This window comes from Vicugna pacos, chromosome 22, assembly GCF_048564905.1.
Source record: "Vicugna pacos chromosome 22, VicPac4, whole genome shotgun sequence".
In the NCBI taxonomy this organism is placed as follows: Eukaryota; Metazoa; Chordata; class Mammalia; order Artiodactyla; family Camelidae; genus Vicugna; species Vicugna pacos.
In genome coordinates this window covers 26,072,621-26,094,570 of record NC_133008.1, presented here as the reverse complement: position 1 = coordinate 26,094,570, position 21,950 = coordinate 26,072,621, and the positions used below count along the sequence as shown (strand labels likewise).

Sequence of the window (21,950 nt, the reverse complement as noted above, 5' to 3'; positions counted from 1 at the left end):
ACAATGCTGGGAGGATGGAAAAGGTTTATTAGCACAAGGGAGTGGCTTCCACAGTAGGGAGCAGTTTCTCCCAGGCCTCCCCTCCCCACTGCCTGCTGGATCCTTATTGCTGAAGGAGCTTGGAGCTGCAGTGTTCTGCTCTTGCATGGTCCCACTGAGATGGAAACAGGTAAGACAAGGCAGGGGCACGCAGGGGTTGGGCATAGTTTCATGGGACTCCATGGTTTGGCTATTAAGGAGTGAGCACCCATGTTTAGGCATGCCATCAAGTGTCACTGTGAGCACCAGCAGAGATAGTTATGGGTGGAGAAGTGGCTAGCAGAGGTCAGTACCAGTGCTGAGGCATCAGGGCTCAGTGGGTCACCCCTGGGCATGACACCAGCTAAACCATGTCACCACTAGTTCTGGGAGGAAGGAGCTTGGCCAATGGAATGGGAAAGCCTAGCCCCACTTAATCGCTTTGCCAGGTACTCATGTGCAGTGCACAGCCAGCACAACTGTGCCTTGCAATCCTGAATGAGGTTAGACTGAGAGCTCCCTGAGGGCAGAAACCTACATTCTTGCTTACCGTTCTAGACCACATAAAAGGCACTCAGTAAATAGCGGGTAGACAACAAATGAATAAATATGTCATCATCAAGGGCTGGGGACAGTCAGTGGACAGATAGCAGTACCCGAGCAGACATTTGTCAGAGAAAGTGAGGGGATTTGTGTTTCAACGCTGCATGTGTCTGTGCAGGGCCACTTCCCTCTTAGGATTGTAGGGCCTCAGCACATGCAGAATGGGGTGAGTTTCAACGTTTCCCAGTTGGATATCCCCATGTTGAAGGTATAGCTCTACATCATACACCCTCCAGCCAGGTCAGACTTCAACGTCTCTCACAGTCATGCCCTGAGTCTTGCCCCTTCCTCTTGGCTCAGTCCCATGGCTACAGGTCAGGTGTGAGGCCTGGGGTTCGTAAGTGCACAGGTGCCATGAACCCGGATGCTGTCTGTATCCTGACTGAGGCCTCGAGCCTGTCCTCCGGCATCCTGGGAAGGTGGCTGTAGCTGAATAGCATGTGTCCACCATTGTTTGATGCAGCCTCGCTTGTCAGGTGTCGGGGGCTGAGGAGGTCCTGTCCTGGAGCAGCCTCAGGGCGGCGTGGCTGGTGTGTTCAGTTTCTTGACAGATTCTTCCCAGGCCTTCTGGGCCTTCTGCAGCTCGTACTTCTGCTTCTTCAGCTTACGGTAATAGATGTAAGCGGCAGTACCTACAGCACCCAAGGTGATAACAGCTACCACTGGAACGATGATGGCTGGGATATTCTGGTGGTCTATGGGGAGGACACAAGGGGGCGGTGAGGCTCGAGCTGGGTTCACTGCCCCCACCCCACAGCCCCAAACTCTGGCACTCACAGATCACGTTCACGACCACTTCCCGCTTGGCGACACCGCGAGAGCTGTTGGCCTCACACAGGTAGGTGCCTGCAACCTCCCGCTTGACAGGTCTTAGGTCCCCAATGGGCAGCGAAGCCCCGTCCCCTTTCCGGCTACATTTCAGCTTGGGGAATGGGTTCCCCCGGGCCTGGCACCTCAGGGTCTGCTGGGACCCTTCCTGCCATGTCCAGTTTCCCGGGCAATCTCTCTCGTCTAGTCGGGGGCCATCTGAAAAAACACAGCAAGATGACGGATGGGGTCAGGGACTAAGACATCACTCGCCATCTAGGACTGAAAGACTTAGGTAGGAATCTGGGGAGGGGGCTCAGCAGGGTGGAGGTGAGGGTTGGGCCTTGGAGGTTAGGGGTCATTGTCCAGAGGCCCCACTTACACAGGACACTGAGCTTCAAGGTCCGGTTCTTGTATAACCACTGCCCAGCCACCTCTAGGGCAGCAGAACAGGAGAAGCTGCGCCCATTGTCCTCGGCACTGGCGTTCAGCTGGAGTTGGGCCCTCGGGGCACCAAGCCTGGCTGGGGCATCCTCCAGCGTCACCACGGCTCCTGCGTGGGCCTTGCACTCCACAGTCACTGTTGTCCATTCTGGGACCTGGGGCCTGCTCAGGGTCAGGTCAGGAGCTGGGAAGCCTGGAGGTGGGGCAGGCACACAGTGAGACCCACCGTGGGTTCTAGCCCTGCCCCCTCAGAAGCCCCGTCCAGGTTTCTACTTACTGTAGATGGTCACATTCTCCAGTCTACTCCGCGTCTGGTCTCCCAGCGTCACCTGGCATACCAGATGCTGGGTGCCCTCCTCCTCGTTGCTCTTGACCCAGGCTGTGGCCAAGAGGGAGTCACCATGGTTCATGATTTTGGGTTCCAATTTCTGGTCCCCCAGCGCCATGTGGACCTCAGCCTCTGCGGCTGGGAACAGCCCATCCAGAGTGCAGTTCACAAGCCACTGTGTGCCCACTTCCACAATCCGGAGGGTATCAAGGTGCAGGCCGGTCATTGGCAGGACTGGTAAGGGTGGTGGTGTAAACAGAGAGGAGACAGACATCTTGAAGCCTTTTCCTGGGGCATTTCCATTCCCCAACGTGGAACACCCTCTTCCTGGGAAACTGTGGCCTGGGTTACCCTTGTCCCAGGATACACACACCACCTGCCCCAGGTCACAGCCTTCTCAGAAGATCCTGCAGTCCAGGCACCCATTCCAGAACACTCCACCCCAGTGGCCAAGAACATGCTCTTCCCCAAAGCCTTTGCAATCTAGGGCACCACCTTCTCAGCACCCCCATGGCCACAGGCCTCTCCTTCCCAGGAACCCTGCACCCCAAGAAGGAAATCTCCCTATCCCATCCTCTCTGCTGGCTCCCCAGTGCCTCACCAAAGGTTTGGAGCTTCCTGGGGGCCGAGCTGTTCTGGAATAGTCCCAGTCCTTCGGATCGCAGGTCCAGCTCCGTGCGGCAAGAGAAATTGACACCGTGGTCTTCTCTCTTCGCCAGCACCGTGAACATGACCTCGGTGGACTCCCCCTTTGCCACTGGCTGCCGCTCCAGCACCTCCTCCCCACGGAGCAGCATCACACTGAGGTGGGCCCGCGGTGCCCCGCCAGACACCTGGCAGGTCAGAATGAAATGCTCGTCCACGGGCTGCCAGGTGGGCAGGGGGGCCAGCTTCACGTGTTCCGGGAACCCTAGAGGGGCAAGTGTTGTGTGAACTGGACGGGCTGGCTGCCCGCCCACAGCGGGGTGCTGGGGCGCCTCTGGCCACACCTGCTTAAGGAACCTCACCACTCTCTCCCCAAAACACACCCAAAACCACCTAAGCCAGATAGGAATGTTAAGAGCTTCAGGATAAACTGGTAAGAAGTCCGCAAGTGGTTGTGAAGGGGGCAAAACAATTCTTTATTCACTGCAGCATCTGAAAGCGGGAGGTGAGAAAAAACGTCAAAGTCTCTCATTGGGATTTGGGGCATATAAACAAAGTACATTTAAGCTGCCCACCCTCTAGACACTTATGAAAAGACTCGTGTTCTCCCTTCTCCTCTTTTTGACCTTATTTTTGTTCATAGCACTCATCACCTTTCACATACAAAATTGTCTACTCAGTTAACTTGTTTCTCCTCTTCCCCCACCATGGAATGTCAGCCCAGGAGGGCAGGGATCTTTGCTTTGACCCCTGTTGGGTCCTTGACACCCAGTAGGTACTCTATGTTTGCAGAAAGAATAAGGTTGAACCACCCACTCTGATTTGAGGCCATTTGGGAGTTTCCTTTTAAGGGAAAAAAGTTCCCAAAGGAGCTGTGGGATCCCCTGAAATATTCAAAATGTAAGACCAACCCACAGACATGCAAAACGAGACTCTGAGTATCCCCTGAAAAACAACAGGCAGGCTTGGGTGCCGTACGCTGAGGTCTCCAATCTATATGAGGAAACAGAATTCTAAGCCTGGAAAGCTGGTGAAAATCACTAGCAAGAAAAAAAAATCACCAGCAGGGCCCTGGTGACCTGTGGCTTAACACTGAGACCACCCCGCCAGGCTCCTCAGGGAGGGGTCTTAAGGCCTCCCACTTCCTATTCCCACCTCAGGAGACCCTAAAATGTCACTTGGCAGTGCTGTTAAAGTGTTAGGAGTCTGGTTTGGATTCCTAGCTTTGCTGGTTTTTTGTGATGGGCTGAGGGGGATTGACTTTGCCACTGGAACCTTCCCACCCCTCCGGGCTATGGAAGCGAAGCCTCGGTTCTCTCAGCTGTGAACTGGGGCTAGTGGAGTTAGGACTATTCTTTTTTTTTTTTTTAACTTTTTTTGAGTTATAGTCATTTTACAATGTTGTGAAGGTAGGCCTATTCTTAATCCACTTCAGAAGTTGAGAGAGTGACTGTAAATAGGCATGAAATTACTTTTTAAGGTGATGGACGTGTTCTTAATCCACATTGTGGTTGCACAACTCTATAAATACAAATTCATTGCACTGTATTCGAAAAGCTGTTAAATATAAAAGGCTGAGAAACCCCTTAGAGATTCAAGTTTTACGTCTAACCACCTGTTACAAACCCCCACTTGCAGAGCTGGAGGCCCCCCTCAAACCACAGCCCCAGATCGAACTCACATCTCCAAGCCCAGCTCCTTGTCTTTAAGGCCAGACTTGGGGAGGAGGTCTGTCTTGCCTGCATCTCTCCTTGGTTCCACAATTTTAGTCCCTTGCAAAGTCCTGGTCACTCCACCCTTCAAGTATTTGTCTGTCCCTCCCTTCTTGCATGCAGCCACAGTTGTGACATGTGTGACGTGGACTGGGTCCATGGCCAGCTGCTCTCTGGCTTCCTGTAAGGCCAGCCTTCTGCTATCTAGATTCCTGGCCTGTTCATACACCCTCCAGGGCTCCTGATCACCCTAAGGAAAAGGCCTCAACTCCTTGGCCTGGCATTTGAGGTCCCGCCAGACTCAGCTCCAGCCACACCAGTCTGTTGATATTCAGTCCCCCTTGCCTCCTCAACCCCAGATCACCATGTTTCCCCTCTCCAAACCTTCACCCAGACTGTTCCTTCTGTCTAGAATGCCTGTCTTTACCAATTCCTACGCATCCTTCAAAGCCCAGTTGGGGGTCACCTTCTGCAGGAATTACAACTCTTTCTAGAGAAAGCTCAGGCACCTAGAGATGCAATTTCATCTTTACCCTGGGTGGGGGCAGGACTAAGCTAGAATCTCTCCTAGGTGACCCCTTGCTACTACGTGCGGCCATCTGCTCCATTTCACAGAGGTGAAAACTAAGGCAAAGTCTGGCACCCAAAGTCCCAAAGGGAGAACTGGGGCAGAGACTCAAACCAGAAGGGTTGGGCTTTCAACTCTCAGACTGAGAGGGGTAAGGTCCCGCGAGGAGGTTTCCTGGGGGTTTTCAGAGGCAACTGGGAATGTTTGGGGACTTCCCTCACCTGGCCGACATTTGCTCAGACATCCTTCACTTCAGAAGCAAAGCCAATATTTGCCCAAAAGCTTCCTTTGGCAGGTACCGTGAAGGTGGAATGTCCTTCAGGTCTCTCTGCATCATTAAACTTATGCAAGGAGGTCTCATGGGAGTCAATCAGGAAGTTATGTGTACCCCTTCCCCAACACTCCAGGGTCACCTGGTTAGTGACAGTCCTGCTGGGACTAGAACACAAGGCTGTCTAATTCCAAAGCCAGTTGGCCAGCTCTCTGTTTTTCTTCCTTACTTTTTTGCTTTGTTTTGAATTTCATTGATCTATTGCTTGCTTATGGTAATGCTAACTCATTCTAAGCTGGGGGGCTCTGGGAGAGGGCAGGGGGCGAGTTTTCTCTGTGTCTTTTTTTTACTTTGGGCATTTTGAAGTGTGAGAATGAGTTAGCATAAATAGAATAGATATATATATATATAATATATATAGAATAGATAAGCAAGGTTATATTGTATAGCACAGGGAAATATATACAAGATCTTGTGGTAGCTCACAGGGAAAAAGAATATGAAAATGAATATATGTATATTCATGTATGGCTAAAAAATTGTGCTGTATGCCAGAAATTGACACAGCATTGTAAACTGACTATAACTCAGTAAAAACAAAAATGAAAATAAACAAACAAACATAATTTCCTTCCCCCAAATAACAAATCAAAAACAATTGTCATTTCTTGCATTTCCTTTCCAGGCTGTTTAATACAGAAACACAGCCTCCCTCACCCCTGTCATTCCTTAGCACCGAGGCTGGCATGCCACTCATTTTGGGCATACCATATTTCTTTTGAACTTGACTGTACACCTTGGAATTCATTCTATTTCAGGACACAAGGAGCCTTTGTCTATTTCTTTTACACAGTTGCATACTATCCATGGGATGGCTGAGTCAGGTCTGCTCTTCCCAGCCCCCTGTATTTGGGTGGCCTGCAAACTTTTGCCTTCCCAGAGAAAGCCACAGTGAATAACCCCACACTCCCTCAGTTCTCTCATGGGCAGGGACACCCACAAGTCCACTTCCCATGAGTGCAGTTTCTGTGTCAAACAACACACGCTATTTGAGGACTGATGCCCACTTCCCCACCGGGGTTTGAGTTCTTTTCACCCCCATACTGTCAGAAACATCCTGGGACTGCTGGCTTCCCCTCACCCTTGCCAGCACATCTGTTATCAATTCTTTGGATTGTTGCCAATATGTGAAAAATGCCATCTCAAGGCTAGTTTTAATTTGCACTTTTTTTTTAAGAGTTAGATCTAGAACCTTGTCATGTGTTTAAAGAGGCCTAGGAAGCCACAATTCTTGAATGTACTGAATCCCTGTCAATGTTCTAAATGCACGCCCAAGGAAGTTCAAGGAAGGGTTCCAGATGTCCATGAGGCTTTCCTAAGATGGGCCCATCTGCCCTCCAGTGAGACCGTGGCCCCATCATCAAGTAACAAAGGCTGCCCCAGTCTGCTGGGGACTCCCCGGTCCACCTCCCACCGCCCAAGCATGCCTTGTCCAGCCCTGGGCCCAGCCACTCACGGTATACAATGATGCTCACTGAAGTTGACGACTGATTTTCGGAACAGGTTGAGAAGCATTTTGGAGTGCTGTCACTCAGCACATTGGTCAGTTCAAAAGTCTTCCAGTTTTCCCCATGGTCCACTTCCTTCTTAGTTAGCTCGGTCTCTAAGCCCAAAATGCTCGGGTGGTCACAGGAGGCACTGCAGGTCACTCTCACAGAACCTCCTTGGGGTATGATGGCTTTTGGGGGCTGCACTGATGTTTCAGCACCTCCTGGCCCTGGAACAAAAAGGTGAGGAGGGGAAAGGCATGACAAAAAAGGGTCATCAACATTACTGCACCCAGCCTTGAACAAGACAGAACTCTGCCTTCCGTGTGGGAGACAAAAAATTCATGAGCAAACAACATAATTAATAACTGATGCTAAAGAGAGCTTTGGCAAAAACAAAGCGGGGTGATAGAACAGACAGTGCCTTGGTGACAGGCTAATGTGCGAGCAGAGATCTGATGATGATGAGCAGGGGCTGGCTATCCAGAGGAAAGGGAAATGAATTTCAGGCAAAAGGAATAGCAAATGCAAAGGTCCTGAGGCAGAGTGGCTGGAGCAGAGTAAGGGAGCATGAGTTGGGGAAAGAAATGAGGCCAGGAAGATCATGCAAGCAGTGGAAGCCATGCTAAGGATGTGTTCTTTATTCTGAAGGCAATAGGGAGCCATGGAGGATTTCAGCAAAAGAGGGGCATGAAGTCAGTGTCCTTCTCCCTCCTAAGAGGTCAGGTGGAGGGAGTCAGCCCTCCAGGGATGAAAGGGTTTCACTCAGGCTGGAGCCAGCTAACTTCTAGCACAGGACAGGTAGTGAGCGGCTACAGGTAGGAAGGAAGGGGGGGTTGTTGGGATTAGTTCCCTCAGACTGTGGTGCTTCCAAAGTGGAAAAAATGTTTGTCTGAGATTCCCGATCCTACCGCCCCCTCACAGAGATCTCTGCCCTCAGCTTTGGGTCTACTCTATCTGAGGTGGAGGTGGTGTTGGTGGAGGTGTGGGAACAGCAGCTCTGTGAATTCTCCAAGGGTGAGTCTGGAATCATTCCCATTTCACAGAGGGAAATGGTGAGGCCTGAAAAAGGAAGGTTACTCAGCTAGAAAGTGGTAGACTCCAGACTGGAGTCTGGATTAGAAGCTAGAAAGTGGTAGACTCCAGACTGGAGTCCGGATTAGAAGCCTTTGAGAAGCTGGTAACTGCGGAACTGATTTCTAACTCTCCCACTTCCTGACACGGACCACCACTTGAGACCCACTGCCCCCATTCCCTTCTCCCTCCTGGCTGGAGTTGATGGAGGGCTGCTGGGGCGTCCCACTTCTCTGCTTCTGCTCCCTGGCCAAGTCAGCCCTGGAATTCCCCTGGGCAGAGAGTTCTGGACTTCCCCCAGGGGCAGGAGATGAGGAACAGAATGTGCATGTGTGCGTGGGGGGGGGGGTCCCCAGTCTACTTCAGCTTCATGCCGCGCCACATCTCCACAGCGTCAGACCACCACCTGGGGCCAGGATACAACCACTGCCAGGTGGCCGCTATCAATTTCTCCATTTTACAGCCGAAAACCTGAGGTTCCTCTGGGAGAGGCGGCCCATAGTCCGAAGCCACACATCGAGTCATGATGCTGGCCTGGATTCGAACCTATGGCTGTTGACTTTCAATCAGTGGCTCTCGCCTCAACTTCCCATAAACAGTTATCCGAGCGCAAGTGGCCCTGTGTCCATCTGGCTGGGAGCCAGTTCTCTGACCGCTCCCGGGGCGCAGCCGGGATTCTAGATTCCGAGAGCCGGCCCGACGGCAGCCCCCACCCTTGACTCACCTGGGAGCAGAGCCCCGAGCAGGGCCAGGAGCGCAAGCGACGCGGGATGGGCGGCGCCGGGAGCCATCACGGGCGGAGGTAGGGCGGACGAGGTGACACAGACGCGCGGAGGCGTGTGGCTGGCGGACTGTGGCGCCGACGACCGCGCGGGTCCTTATATGCCCGCCGGCCACCGGGGGCCGAGGGGCGGTGCTGCTTTCCCGGAAACCTCGCGCTTTCCCCTCCGGAACGAAGACTCAGGCGTTTCCGGATTGAGAGGGTGCCGGGCCTGAGCCAGGTTGGGCCCCCTCGCTGGCCGCTCAAGCACCGGAATTTCCGAATTGAAGTAATGAAGGCCGCCTGGCAGCGGCGCCCGACAACAACCCTGGAGCTGCTCCAGGCGCTAGGGGTCACGTCCCTGGGCCGGGCTAACCTTGATTCTGCGTTTACACTGCGCTAAGCCCTTTACGGAATACCGCCAACCAGCCTGGACAGTGGGGATTATTATTGTGCCCGTTCCCCAGACGGGTAAACTGAGGCTCCAGCCTGGAGGGTATTCGAACACAAGGCTGATTCCCTAGCGCACGCAGGCATCTTTAACCGAGTGAATGGTCCCTCGCTTGGGTGGGAGCCCAGGAATCCTCCTAGGGCCCTCTCAATCAAGGGTGCCCCTCCTCCACGGGGCATGTCCCCGCCCAGCTGACACAGATTTCTCGAGAAGCGACCGCAGCAGGCCCAGGCTTCTCCAGGCGCCCGTGAACCCTGGGGGGTGAGGACGCGCAGTGCATCACGTCCGGGGCTCCGTATCCCACTCGGATGGGCGCTCCCACCCCCCAGCCCCCAATCTCCGCGGCCTCGCTTCTCCTTTTGGGCCTCAGGGGCGTGTTTACAGCTTCCAGAAAAAGGAAGGAAGCCGCGTGGTCCTGACGCGTGGAGCCCCTCGGCTACCGTTCCCAGGCTCCGCGGGGAAACTGAGGCAGCCGACCTTGACGGGAGAGGGGACAGGGGGCACTCGAATCTTTGCCTTCTGCAGGGAAACTGAGGCAGCTCCGAGGCCCCGAAGTTGGGGGGAGGCATTCAAACCCCCGCCCTCTCCGCGCAGCTGCCGAAACTCGAACCCTTAGCGCCTGCACCAAGGCTCTGCGGGTGCATGCCCGGGCTAGTTCCATTAAGGCCTCGCGGAGGCATAGTGCCGCGGTCATAGGCCGCCCCCACCCCGCACACAGGCCACGCCTGCGCGTGTGACCCCAAGACACGGCAACCACCGCATCAAGGCCGGGGACCCTGGAATCTCCGAGCGGGCAGCGAGGCTTCCTGTTGTGGGGCGCGCGCCGCGTCGCCATGGAGACCTCAGAGGGGCCAAGGAGGTCGCGCAGCAGAAGGGGAAGGGAGGGGGGCCTCAGGGACGCTCGGGCCCTTCCTCTCGGGGAAGGAGCTGCGAGTCACTCTTTAGTCAGAAAACCGTCCGTCGCTCCACCCCGATTGATTATTCCTAAGGATTTTACACGGGGATCTTTCCTCTTGGAGGGTGGAGGGTGCTGAAATCCAGCCCTAAACCGCCTGGGCAAAGGCGCAGAGTCGGAACCGGGGATATCCCTGGGAGGGTCTGGGAAAATCCTCTGCCGGGGGTCATTTTCCGGCGTATTTTTATTAGACTGGCGTCACCTCATCCTTTGGCCTCTGTCCGACGTGCGCGGGCGGAGAGCTCCCCCGCGCGGCCCAGGTCCCCCTTTCAGCCATAAAAGCATGGTTTTTCCCTTCTGTCTCTCAATACGCTGTTCAGTGTTGATTGAGAGCCCACTGTTTGCCAGGCATCCTTCCAGGTGCTGAGGACACAGCAATGAATAGACAAAAATGTCTGCCATTGTGCTGAGATCCTCTTAGTGAGGACGACAGAAAGAAAGGAAAATAAAATATGTGGAGACTTAGCTTGTGATTAGTGCCAAGAGAAAAGTAAAGCAGAGAAGGGAATAGGAAATGTGAGGGTTAATGAACTTTTAAATAGAGTATTCTGGGAAAGACTGAGTGAAGACCAGAGGGAGGTGAGGAGAGAGTCCTGACAACATCAGGGAAGGAGTGTCCCAGGCAGAGAGCACTGAATGTGCAAAGGCCCTGAGGTAGGAACTGCCTTAAGGAACGTCCAAGAGGCTAGTGTTGCTGGAGTGCTGTAAGGGAGGGAGAGAATTGGAGAAGAGAGGAGGGCAGGGAGGGGATGAGGCAGAGCATGGCCTGGGAGGACTTTGGTCTTTTGTCTGAGTGAGGCGGGAGCCCTGGAGGGCTCTGAGTAGAGGCGGGACACCTGGCTCAGGTGTTTACAGGCACCCTCCTGAGATGGCAGGAGCTACAGTTAGATGGTGGGGAGGAAGGGGTGGGAGAGGGAGGAAGCCAGGAGACCAGAGAAGAGGTGACTGCTCCTATGCAGGGGAGCAGTGATGGAGCTTGGGGTGGGCCCTGGCGAAGTGGTCAAATTTGGCATCCATTTTGGGAGCAGGGCCAGCTAGTACTTGCTGGGACTTGGGGGCAGGGCAGAATCAAGTTCAACTAATTGGTCCTGGTCTGAGGTCCAGAAAGAGTGGAGGGCCATTTCCTGAGATAAGGATGGGCTGAAAATGGGGAGTCATTTGGCAGAGGAAGCATGCACCTCCCACTAGTACACAGCCTTTGTACTTCTTTTAAAGAGAGGAAGGTAGACGCACCCCAATCCTGGGCTGCAACCACCAGGAAGGGCAGGGCTTCCTCCAGGGTGCCAACGAGTCTCGGGAAGGTCAGGAAATGGACCCGCTGCAGACCAGAGGCTGTGGACCCAGGAGAACTACCCTAACCCCACTCCATGGCATCATGTCTGCTCGCCGCTCATTCTGAGCTCTGACGTGGCCATCCCGCAGTTCCTTGACCTGGAACACTCTTTCCCTCATCCCTGATGTGGCCAGCCCTTCTTTTCTTGTAGCCTGAGCCTCCTCCTCTCCCTGGCCCCTTCCATCTTGGGCCACACCCTGGTCATTCCCTGTCACTTGCCCTAATGGTTTCATTCCTAAAACTTCATTCACTTGCTGAAATACTTTTGACTTGATTGCCTGTCACCTGCTTTTGTGTGAGCTCTGGAAGGCCAGGGACCCTGTCAGTTCCAGCACCTGCATCAGTGTCTAGTCATTACAGGCAGATGGTTAAGACATATGTGCCAAATACGTGGACTTCTTTTGTTCTCTGGGCATTCTGCATGTGCTGTTCCCCCAACCCAGAATTCCCTTCCTATCGCTTTTACAAAAGGTTACCAGAGGATTTCACCCACAAGTTTGGAACAGGGCTGGGAGCACAAGGTGCTTTTCAAGATAGCAATTTGTTCTCTTTTGGACAAATACTCAGAGTGGAATTGCTGGATTATATGGTAGTTCTATTTTTAATTTTTTTTTGAGGAAATTCCGTCATGTTCAGGCCACAGTCTGAATAATATTCCATCGAAAAGATATATCACGTTTTGTTTATCCATCCATCAACTGATAGACATTTGGGTTGTTTCTACATTTCCGCTGTTATGAATCATGCTATGACCTTACATGCACAAGGTTTTGTATAGACATGTTTTCAGTTCTTTTGGGTCCATACCTAGCTGAACTGTTGAGTCACAGGGTAGTTCCATGTCTATCTTTTTGAGGGACTAACAGCCGCACCACTCCACACTCCCATCAGCAGTATACAAAGCTTGCAGGGTTCCAATTTTGTCACATCCTTGCCAATATTTGTTTTGTTTTATCATTATTATTCTTGCCCTCCCAATTGGTGGCAGGTGGTATGTTATTGTGGTTCCACAGCCTTTCTGACCCATCCAGTGGACAAACCCAGCACAGTCCTGCAGCAGAGGCTGCCAGGGGTGTGCGTGGACCAGCAAGTGCCGAGGGGATGTGGCCACGGTGCCAAGAGCACCTGCCACAAGCTGTGACCTTGAGCAAGCCACTTCCCCTGTTGGTTCCTTGGTGGCCTCAGCTGTAACATACACCTCAGAGGGTGGATGTGAGATTTCAGTAAGACCATTCGTGGGCAGGGGGAGCAGATAGTAAGTAGTTACTGTTTGTGTTTCCTTAGGACTCAGCTCTGAGAAGCTCTCCTCAAACGTCCTCAGCAGATATACCTACTTCCTCCTCTGTTCTCACAGATTTGTTCCATCAAGCAGCACAGTTCCTCTAGGGTATGAAGCTGAAATTCATGATGTTTGGATGTTGATCAAAACATAACTTGGCTTCTTCCTCTACTCTTTGAAAATTTATTCTGTGGTGGATTTGGCCTTGACCCTGGCTGAGAATTCAGCCCGGGACTTGGGCCCAGATCAGCATCTTGTTCAAATCTCTGAACTTGACTTGGTGTTGGATGGGAGCCCCGGGTCAGGCCTTTCCAGGCTGGAGGCCTTGGTAGAGACAAAGGGCCTGGTTCCCCCGCTGTTGACCCTCTTTCTGTCCCCCTTGACTCCTGTCACCAGCCTTTGGGTCCCTCCTGCCTAGGTGCAGGGAGGAGGGGACAGGGCGGTCCCTCCTTGGCTGGTGGCATTACTTTTTGATGCCCTGGCAATATGGTAAAGTGTTTGAGGGTGAAGGGCTCTTTTGAAGCTTCCTCTTCCCTGGAGAACCCTTCGCTGGGGTGCGGGCATCTTTGATGTAGGTTGTGGCTCTTCTGTCGGCCCCTGGGGTCTGGTCCTACCCTCTCATCCCTCCCAGTGGGGCTCCAATGCCAACCACCAATCAGCAGACACCCCTGACTCCACTGCCAGCGCTGCCTGCCTCTCACCCTCTGGGTCTCCTGGGGGTCAGATCTCAGCCGCAAGGGCTCCCTTGAGCTTTTTTAAACCAGAGTCAGCCTGAGTCCTGGGTGTCCTGCCTTCAGGGATGCTTTTCAAAGGCTGTGAAGTCCCCTCCCTCTCCAGCCACTGGGTTACCGCATGTCCCAAGAGGGTGAGATGGAGATTTGCAGGTAGCAACAGCTCCCCTTAAGAAATATCTTCACTCATTTCTCTTTTTTAGAAAAAGCTTTTTTATTAGAATTTCAAAATAGCCAATAGCAAAGAGGACATGTGATGAAGTCACATGTGCCAACTTCCAGTCCCCACCACTGATCGTGTTCCATCCTTCCCCTTACACCCTGCCACGGGTTCAACTACTCCTCCCTGCCCACCCCCACCCCCCAACCCCCTTCAAAAGAAGCAAAGCTAACCCCTGGATGGTGGTGATCTTATTTAGAAACACTTTGCACATGATCAAGTTTAGATGAGGTCATTAGGGTGGGCCCTGACCCAACATGACTGGTGCCCTTACAAAAAGGGGAAATTTGGGCACAGACACTCACAGAGACGCCATTTGAAGATGAGGACAGAGATCAGGGTAATGGGTCTACAAGCCAAGAAATGCCAGGGAATGCCAGCAAGGCTCTCTAGACTAGGCTGGGTGCTGTCAGGACAACAGCTGGCTCTTACTCTGGGCCTCGGTGTCACCACAGGGCTGGTGAGAGGCACAGGGAGAGGCAGTTAGGGTTCAGCCCAGCAGCATTTCCCTCCTGGCCTCTGCACCCCCTTCCTGCTGGCTCCAGATAGCTTTTCCTTTTTCACTTAAGTCAAATCTGACGTATTAAGGGTCAAAATTTATGTCCATTGAGGACTTTCAAAGAATATGTTGTGAGCTCTTAAGGCATTCCCAAGAGAGGCATTCCAGACATGTTTTCAGTAAGAGGCAGCCTGGGAGATGGGTCATTGTGGCCTGCACATGAGATGGCACTTTTGACCAACTTTAAAGAAATAGACCACATTTTTAGTCTGTTTTGTAACTGTTAAAAAAATAACAACTTGGGTCAGGGGGCAAATAACATCAGCAGGCTGAAGAATGAGGATACTGGCTTGGTGTTTTTGAAAAAATGTTTGTTTGCTTGCTTACTGACCACACGGATCCTGACCCCGCGTGTAGGGAAAATCACTGGGGCGAAAGCTCAAGCTTCCACATCACACCCATTCGTGGAATCGGGCCCATACCCAGACGGAAGCACCGCAGTGTTTGGGGACCACAGGCCCCGTCAGTGGTGCGAGCGCTCAGGGAGGGTGCTGGAGACCAGGAGGCGCCACTAGTGGGCTCCCAGCGATGGCTGGTGCTCCTCTGGGAGCCCCAGGAGACTGGCTCACCTGGGAAACTTGACGGTGGGTCATTTCTACAAACAGTGCCGACGCCCCTTGAGGAGTGAGGTACCTAGTGGTGCCCAGCAATGGGGAAAGAGCCCAACTTGCCAAATGGAATTATTCACAAAACGGCAACGGGATGTTGATTCTCCTCTTTGAAAAATAAAATCTATCTTACACAAAAGGGAGACTTGGGGCGGGAGCTCGGACAGGCTCTTGAGCTGGCTGTCCTTTCCCGTGGTGACTCCTGCTCGGCTACTCTGTGTGGCCTCAGCTTCCTACCAGGATGAGGGGGTCTGGGCAGGGCCGGTCGCCCTCGCAGGCTGCGCGGGAGGCTCCCAAGCCTGCCAGGGGCTCGGCCTGGCTCAGAGAGTGAGCAGGAAGGCCGGCAGCCGGGGGCGTGGGGGTGCGTGGTCCGGGCTCAGGGGAAGTCACGGTAGGGCAGGCGGAAGGGGTAGAGGGGTGTGTAGCGCGAGTCATGCCAGAGCAGCTTCTCCTCCAGGAAGGCGACGGTCGGCAGGGTCAGGACCAGGGTCTGGTGCTTCAGCATGCTGTGCACATTCAGGCCTGGGGGCGGGGCAGGGGGCAGTCAGGGCGGGCTGCCCTCCACGTCTGGAGCCCCTTCCCCTCCTCAGGGGAGCATCCCCCTTACAGAGACACCTTGGTCTGGTGTGGGGTCTGGAGCCCCACAGCCTGGGTTCAATCCCCATCTCAGCCACTCGCCACCAGAGACCTTGGGCAAGGGACTGTCCTCAGCTCATCAACTTCCGACGGGCCTCCCGAGAGCCCACTCTGTCTCGGGGTCAGGAGTGATTCCACCCCTCACTCCAGTGGGAGAGACATGATAAACAGAGCAGAGGAATAAGCACGACATACTGAGGGAGGCCCGTGGGGCTGCAGTTGTGAGCAAGGCGGGGGTGAAGGGACGGGAGGGCAGGTCCTGCAGGATCTGGGGGCCTTGGGGAGGACTTGGGCTTTTACCCGGAGCAGGAGAGCCCTGGAGGGTTACGGGCAGAGGGACAGGACCTGATTCAGGTGCCCACAGGCGCCCTCTGGTGGCCAAAAGGCACTGGTGGGGACCAGGGCAGAGGCAACTCCTGGTCTGGGCAGGAGATGGAGTGGAAGGTGAGTGACAGTGTGGTTTGGGGCCTCAGCCACAGGGAGGAAGGAGTCCTTGTGAGCCAGAAGGACTATGAGACCTCAGAAGCAGCTTCCCAGAAGGCAGCCAGACATGCCATCCAGAGGCCAGGAGAGAGCTCTGGGGGTTCATCAATGCAGTGATGGGTGTGACGTGCTCAGGACAGCCCTGACCCCGTGTCTCTGAGTGAGGAGCTGGGTGAGGACAGCCAGTGGGCCTCTGCTCCACGCCCAGCACTGCGTGGACATCATTCTCCCAATGCTCCATCTGGGTAAGCTGAGGACTGGGTGGGGGATGGTGAGTCACAGACAGGACCTGAACTGGCCTGTGCACTCTCTGGGGGCCTGGAAGGTGGCCCGGGGCCCTCTGCTCACCCACAGCAGGGATCAGGTTGAAGGTCTTGAGTCTGGAGGTGGCTGCCACAATGTTCTGAGGCATGTCCTCGTGTTCTCTGAAACAGAGGCCAGAAGGTGAGTCCTGCAGGGGACAGAGCCCAGCCCCCGCCCCTGCTCTACCCTGCACCCTTACAAGTCCACAAGGAGCACGGAGTCCCCCCAGCGGCGGTAGTGGGCCAGTTCCATCAGGTACTGGGGGTCTGTGGTCGGCAGCTCCAGGGAGTCCACTATGTGCAGGTCATCCTGGTGGAAGGAAAGGAGTCTGAGCCCCTCCCCCGGCCCCCAACCTGCAGGTCCCGGCTGCATCCTGGGCTCCCCAGCCCCAACAGCCCACACCCCAGGGCCCCAGGCTGTACCTGGGCCAGCTTGACGGTCAGTGCCACCTTGAGGCCCTGCACCCGCACTTTCATGGGCAGCATGTAGTAGTAGCTTGTGGGGCCCCGGGGGCCGTGGGCAATGCCTCCTGCGAGGGGAGAGGTACGTGAATAGGTGAAGGCCCCAGCTGGGCTTGGAGGTCAGCAATTTGCCCCAGCGTCTGGCACAGGGCTGGTGGTAGGGATGCTGCCACTAGCCAGGCTGAATTCCAGCAAAAAGGGCAGGGCCTCAGGTAGGGATGGAGAGGGGAGGTTGGATCGGGCATCACCTAGGACAGGTAACTGTGCCTCACTGGGTCTTGGTTTCCTCAGCCATCGACCCTGAGTGACAATGGTCTACCCACGTGTCCTCCCTCTGCTGGGGCCACCCTGGGAGTGTGCAGGGAACAAGATGTACAAGATCCCTGTCCTCACTCTGTTCATATTCAGAAACTTGACCGTGGTGGGAACCAGGACTGTGTGGGGCAGCACAAGGGGTTGTGGCAGGTGGGGGGACCCAAAGAGGGTTGGGGAGGGCTTCCTGGAGGAGGCATGGCCCAAACACATCAGAAGGATGAGAGGAATTGACTAGGTAAGTGGGACAAGACTCTGACTCAGCTGTGTGGTCAGAGAGGGCCTGGAATGCCAAGGTAAGAGGCTCAGACTTCACACAAAGGCCACAGGGGCTGGAAGGTCTGGGAAGATCTGTCTGGGTGCTGTGTGAAGTGTGGGCCAGGAGAGGAGAGATGGGAGGTGGGGCAAAAAGAGGGTGTGGCCAGAGTCTGGTGAGAGGCCAAGGCCAGAACTGTGGGGAAATGGGAGGAAGTGGATAATGCTCTGATCTGACTGCTCGTGGCCGGTGAGGTGGAGGGAATGGGGATAACCATCTCGCAAGATGCTTGTGAAGAAACACCTGACCCTGCGCCATAGAGCCCCCTCCTCGACCTGCCCTGCTTACCTCCTCGCCAGACTGGGGAGCGGATGCTGCCATGCCTGGAACGCCCACTGCCTTTCTGTACCCAGGGCTTCCGGCCACCACCCCGCACTTCTGCCCTAGTCTTGGTCTTGGCATAGCTCTGTGGGTGCAGAGTGAGGAGAGTCAGGTTCATAAGGTGGGTGCCACTGCAGCCCAGAGGCGCCGGGCCCAGGAATACAGCAGTGAGCCAGGTAGACAGGCTTGGCACCGGGGAGCCAGACAGGAGGCACAGAGACTAGGGCTTCATTAGGACAAGCACAGAGCACTTTGGGAGGGAGGGAAGGATAAAGAAATCAAAGCCTCCTTCCTCCAGTCCAGAATGTCAGCCTCAGAAAGGCAGGGGCTCTGCTGCCTGGCACACAGTAGGTGCTTAGTATTTTTTGAATGATTTTCATGTGGTTGTAACTAAAAGGAAGGTGAGGCATGGGGACAGATGTGGCTAGAGAGAATCGGGGAGAGGTCAGGGGTGTGGGTTCATATGGGGCTTCCAATGCCAGGCTGATGAATTCATTCCCAGGGCAATGGAGAGCCAGGGAGGACTTGCCGGACTTCTGAGATAGGCAGGTGGAAGGCAGACTCTGACTGGTAGCGGCATCTTCAATGCTCTTGGCATGAGATCCAAACACCGCACATCACTCCTGCTGAGCTCCATGGCCACACTGGACTCCTTCTGATCCCTGCCACAGGGACTCTGCTCCCACTCCCTCCACCCCAGCCCCACTGCCCCCTTTACCTGACACACCTGAGGTTAAATGCTCCTTCCTCTGGGACAGCTTCCCTAATGATACACTTACAGGTATGACTTCTTGATTCACATTCACCTCTCCAACTAGACTGTGAACTAGCTTCATAAGAGCAGGGATCTTGCCTGTCATGTCTACCAGAAGAATGCCCAGTGCATGGTGGGTGTTCAGAAAATGCCTGACAAATGTCCCAGAGTGGTTAAGGAGAGAGATGAGGCCAGAGCCCAGCAATCCAGAGAAGACACGCCAGGGGCGTCCTCGACCTCCTCCCGCCTCCCCCCAACTCGGGGCACTCACAATTCTCTTGAAGTTCTTCTGCCAGATGGCAACCTGGTGCAGGAAATCCAACCTGTGGAGGAAGGAGACATGAGAGGCCTGTGTTCACTTAAAACCCTCCCTGCACCACTAGATGAAAACCTCAGCTCCTCCCACCCACTTCCAGGGCCCTGTGTGATCTGCCCCTACCCTTCTCTGACCCCATCTTGCACCACCTCCAGCCCCACTCCATTTCGTGGAGTTCTGTGGAGTCCAGCCTCCAAGCCTTCGCACGTGCTGTTTCCACTGCCTGAAACGCCTTTCCCCTGGCGAGTTCCTTCTCAGCCCATAGGTCTTAGCTGGAAAGGTATCTCCAAAAGGAACCCCTTTGCTGGAGAGCCACCCCTTATTCTTTTCTCACCATTACAACTTACTCATTGCCACTTCTTTATGGACTGGTTTACCTCTACTGAACACCTCAAATGTGGCCAGTGCCACATGTCGAAATAACAATTTCTTAGACTTCTCAGGTTAAACAAAATATATTATTGAAGTCAGTCTCACTTGTTTCTCACTACTTGAAAGAAAATGTAGCAACCAGAAGAACTTAAATGACACATGTGGCTCACAATGGCCAGGACAGCAGGGTGGTTTGCCAGAGGCTGGCAAACCATGGCTAGTGGGCCAAAGCTGGCTGGCTGCCTGTTTTTGTAAATATGTTTTACTGGAACACAGCCGCACTCATTCACTTACATGTTGTCTAAGGTTGCTTTTGCACTACATTGGCAATGATAAACAGTTGCCATGGAGACGTTATAGCCTGCAGAGCCTTAAACACTTACTCTCTGGCTCTTTATAGAAAAAGTTTGCTGACCCCTGTTCTAGACTGTGAGCAACATCAGCAACCTCGGAGCTCATTCCCAACACCTAGAATGGAATCTGGCACATAGTAGGTGCTTCTTAAGTATTTACTGAATAAACAAAACCCAGTATGTATTTCATTTTTGTTGTTGTTGCCCTCTACCAGACTGAGACTCTGTAAAGATGGGGGCAACCCATACACATAGCAGAAATAGTAAATTAACTGCAGTACTTATTATGTGCCAGACACATAAGTACACATAAGAGACATCATACACCTTGGCAACAAAAACCTGGTCCTGGGAGTTGGCCGACATAATGTTGAGATCCTGGCTCTAAAGTTTACAAGCTGTGTGACCGTGGACAAATTTCTTAACTTGTCTGTGCTCAATTTCCTTAACTATAAAATAAGATCTAGTGAACTAGAATGCAAATAGGCTGTGCCAAGCACTTGGTTAAGGACTTAGCCATTGTTAGTGCTCATATTTTCAAAGAAACAAAAAAAAACCCCAAAAAACCCCAATAACAGCAACGATAACCAACATTTCTATAGCATGTATTATGAGCCAGAATTATCTCTAATCGCTTGAAGTTTGACAGAATGGAGACACTGAAGCACAAGGGGGAAGGTAGGATGTGAAAAGTGTCACTCAGGTTCCAGAGCTTTGCGTCCTTAACTCTCAGCCCTCAACCTCACACCAACTCTTCAGCAGGAAAGATCACCTGCTTCTGACAGGTGGAGACATCGAGGCTCCTGCCCAGGTCATTCTGATTCCCAAACTCGCGCTCCCTTTCTGTCACTCAGTTCACCATTTCAGCTCCCACTCACCTCGGCGTCGTGGAGAAAACGTCCGGGTGCAGCTCGGTCAGACCCACGCGCTCCTGCTGGTAGCCCTGCAGGGACTCGACCCAGGCCTGCATCGGACGCCGGTGCGCGGGAACCGGGAGCTCGCACCTGCGCAGCACGGGCGTCTGGGGATCTGGAGCGATTAGGAGGTCAGGGGTTAGGGGCAAGGGTCAGAGTTCCCCATCACCGCCTTTCCTAGGGCGACCCCAGCAACCTTCACCCGAGCTCGCCACCAGCTCTGGCTTTTCCACTGGCTGCACTGCCTCTTCTGTCAGCGCGTTCAAGCCCTGTAAGCGGTGGGCGAGAGTGAGAGAGGTACCCCAGACCCTCCAGACTTTGTCCTCCGACCCTGCCCTCAGTCCCCGGCCTCACCCGGCAGCCCGTGGGCCGAAGCCAGCCCCGCACGCCGGCCCGGACCAGCTGCAGCATTGCAGCGCAGCTCGGTACGCTTAGAGAGGTCAAGGCTTCCTCCGGACTCTCGCGACGCCTCGCGATGACGTCACATCCGCAACGCCGCCCGCTCCATTTGTATTCGGCATTGGGAAGCAAGGTGTACAAGAGCGAGGACGGCGGGGCCCGCACCAGCGTACCCTCACCTCCGCCATAAGACTAACCCCCAGACCCCAGTTTTCACTGCTGGCCTAAAAGACCCTCTGCGACACCCGGCAGCTAGACCCCAAAGCCAGAAGCCCCGCCCCCTCTTGGATCCCGCCCCTAAAGAACCGGTGTAGGAATCCAGCCAATGAGACCTCCCTGCTCAAAGGAAACGTTCATGATTCACCCAATGAGCGTTTAGTCTTGGAAAGTGGCCCCTCCCCGTCATGGTTAGGCAGTTGTGGGGTGGGCACCTAAGGGAATATGACCAATAACTGTTAGGCTTTTATGTCGGCCACGCCCTCCGGGTCCCGCCCCCACTGGGCCTCCAGGATTCTAGGTGGTGGTTCGTACTCAATAACGGTGGTGGTTTTGTTTTTTTGTTCTTTTATTTAAATACAGGGCGTTATCTCACACACAAAGCTCTCAGGATTGGGCCTGTCGGACCGTGCCTCTTCTCTTAGATCACCCAGGGCAAGGCCATGTCCCTCTCAAACGCCTCAGGTTGGGAGATGTGTCTCCTCCATCTCCTAGGCCAAGGTCATGTCGCGTCTCAGACTTCCAGGGCTCTCCGAGAACACAGCAAAATGGGGAGTCCACAGATCCTGGATTGCCTCCCTCGTCTACCCTCACCAACAGAAATCCAAACGCTCATTTATAAGTTCTTTGCCATGTTCCCCGTCGGGCCTCCAGGCGGCGCCACGAACCCATAGCAGCCGGGCTAAACCTGAGCCCTTGGCCGCCGGTGAGATCTGCACAGAGTTCAGCGCCCAAGAACGTGGTCTCGGAGCAAACCTCAGTGTCCTCATCTGGAAAATGGGGGAGATTGTGAACATCGATGTGATGATGGAGGCAAAACATGCCAAGCGTAGAACATGTTACCATTTTTACTACTACTACAACTACTACTAGTAGTAGTA

General features: G+C 54.0%; 2 protein-coding genes across 3 annotated transcripts; both read right to left on the bottom strand.

Moving 5' to 3' along the window:
- Window positions 1-539: 539 nt before the first annotated feature.
- Window positions 540-10,412, bottom strand: ICAM1 (intercellular adhesion molecule 1). Its single transcript, XM_006206271.4, has 7 exons — window positions 8,742-10,412; window positions 6,913-7,173; window positions 2,802-3,110; window positions 2,150-2,434; window positions 1,811-2,065; window positions 1,399-1,647; window positions 540-1,316 (listed from the first exon to the last, which is right to left on the bottom strand). Exons 1-7 carry the CDS (start codon window positions 8,806-8,808, stop codon window positions 1,135-1,137), a joined length of 1,608 nt encoding a protein of 535 aa, XP_006206333.1. The 5' UTR covers window positions 8,809-10,412; the 3' UTR covers window positions 540-1,134.
- A 3,468-nt stretch (window positions 10,413-13,880) lies between these two features.
- Window positions 13,881-21,126, bottom strand: MRPL4 (mitochondrial ribosomal protein L4). 2 transcript variants are annotated; one of them, XM_072947653.1, is made up of 9 exons: window positions 20,809-21,126; window positions 20,651-20,723; window positions 20,419-20,569; window positions 18,771-18,822; window positions 17,713-17,830; window positions 16,758-16,864; window positions 16,535-16,644; window positions 16,381-16,457; window positions 13,881-15,435 (listed from the first exon to the last, which is right to left on the bottom strand). In XM_072947653.1, exons 1-9 carry the CDS (start codon window positions 20,863-20,865, stop codon window positions 15,290-15,292), a joined length of 891 nt encoding a protein of 296 aa, XP_072803754.1. In that variant the 5' UTR covers window positions 20,866-21,126; the 3' UTR covers window positions 13,881-15,289. The 2 variants fall into 2 exon arrangements, with proteins under 2 accessions (XP_072803754.1, XP_006206332.2); XM_006206270.4 differs by having other exon boundaries at window positions 20,657-20,723.
- Window positions 21,127-21,950: the final 824 nt, after the last annotated feature.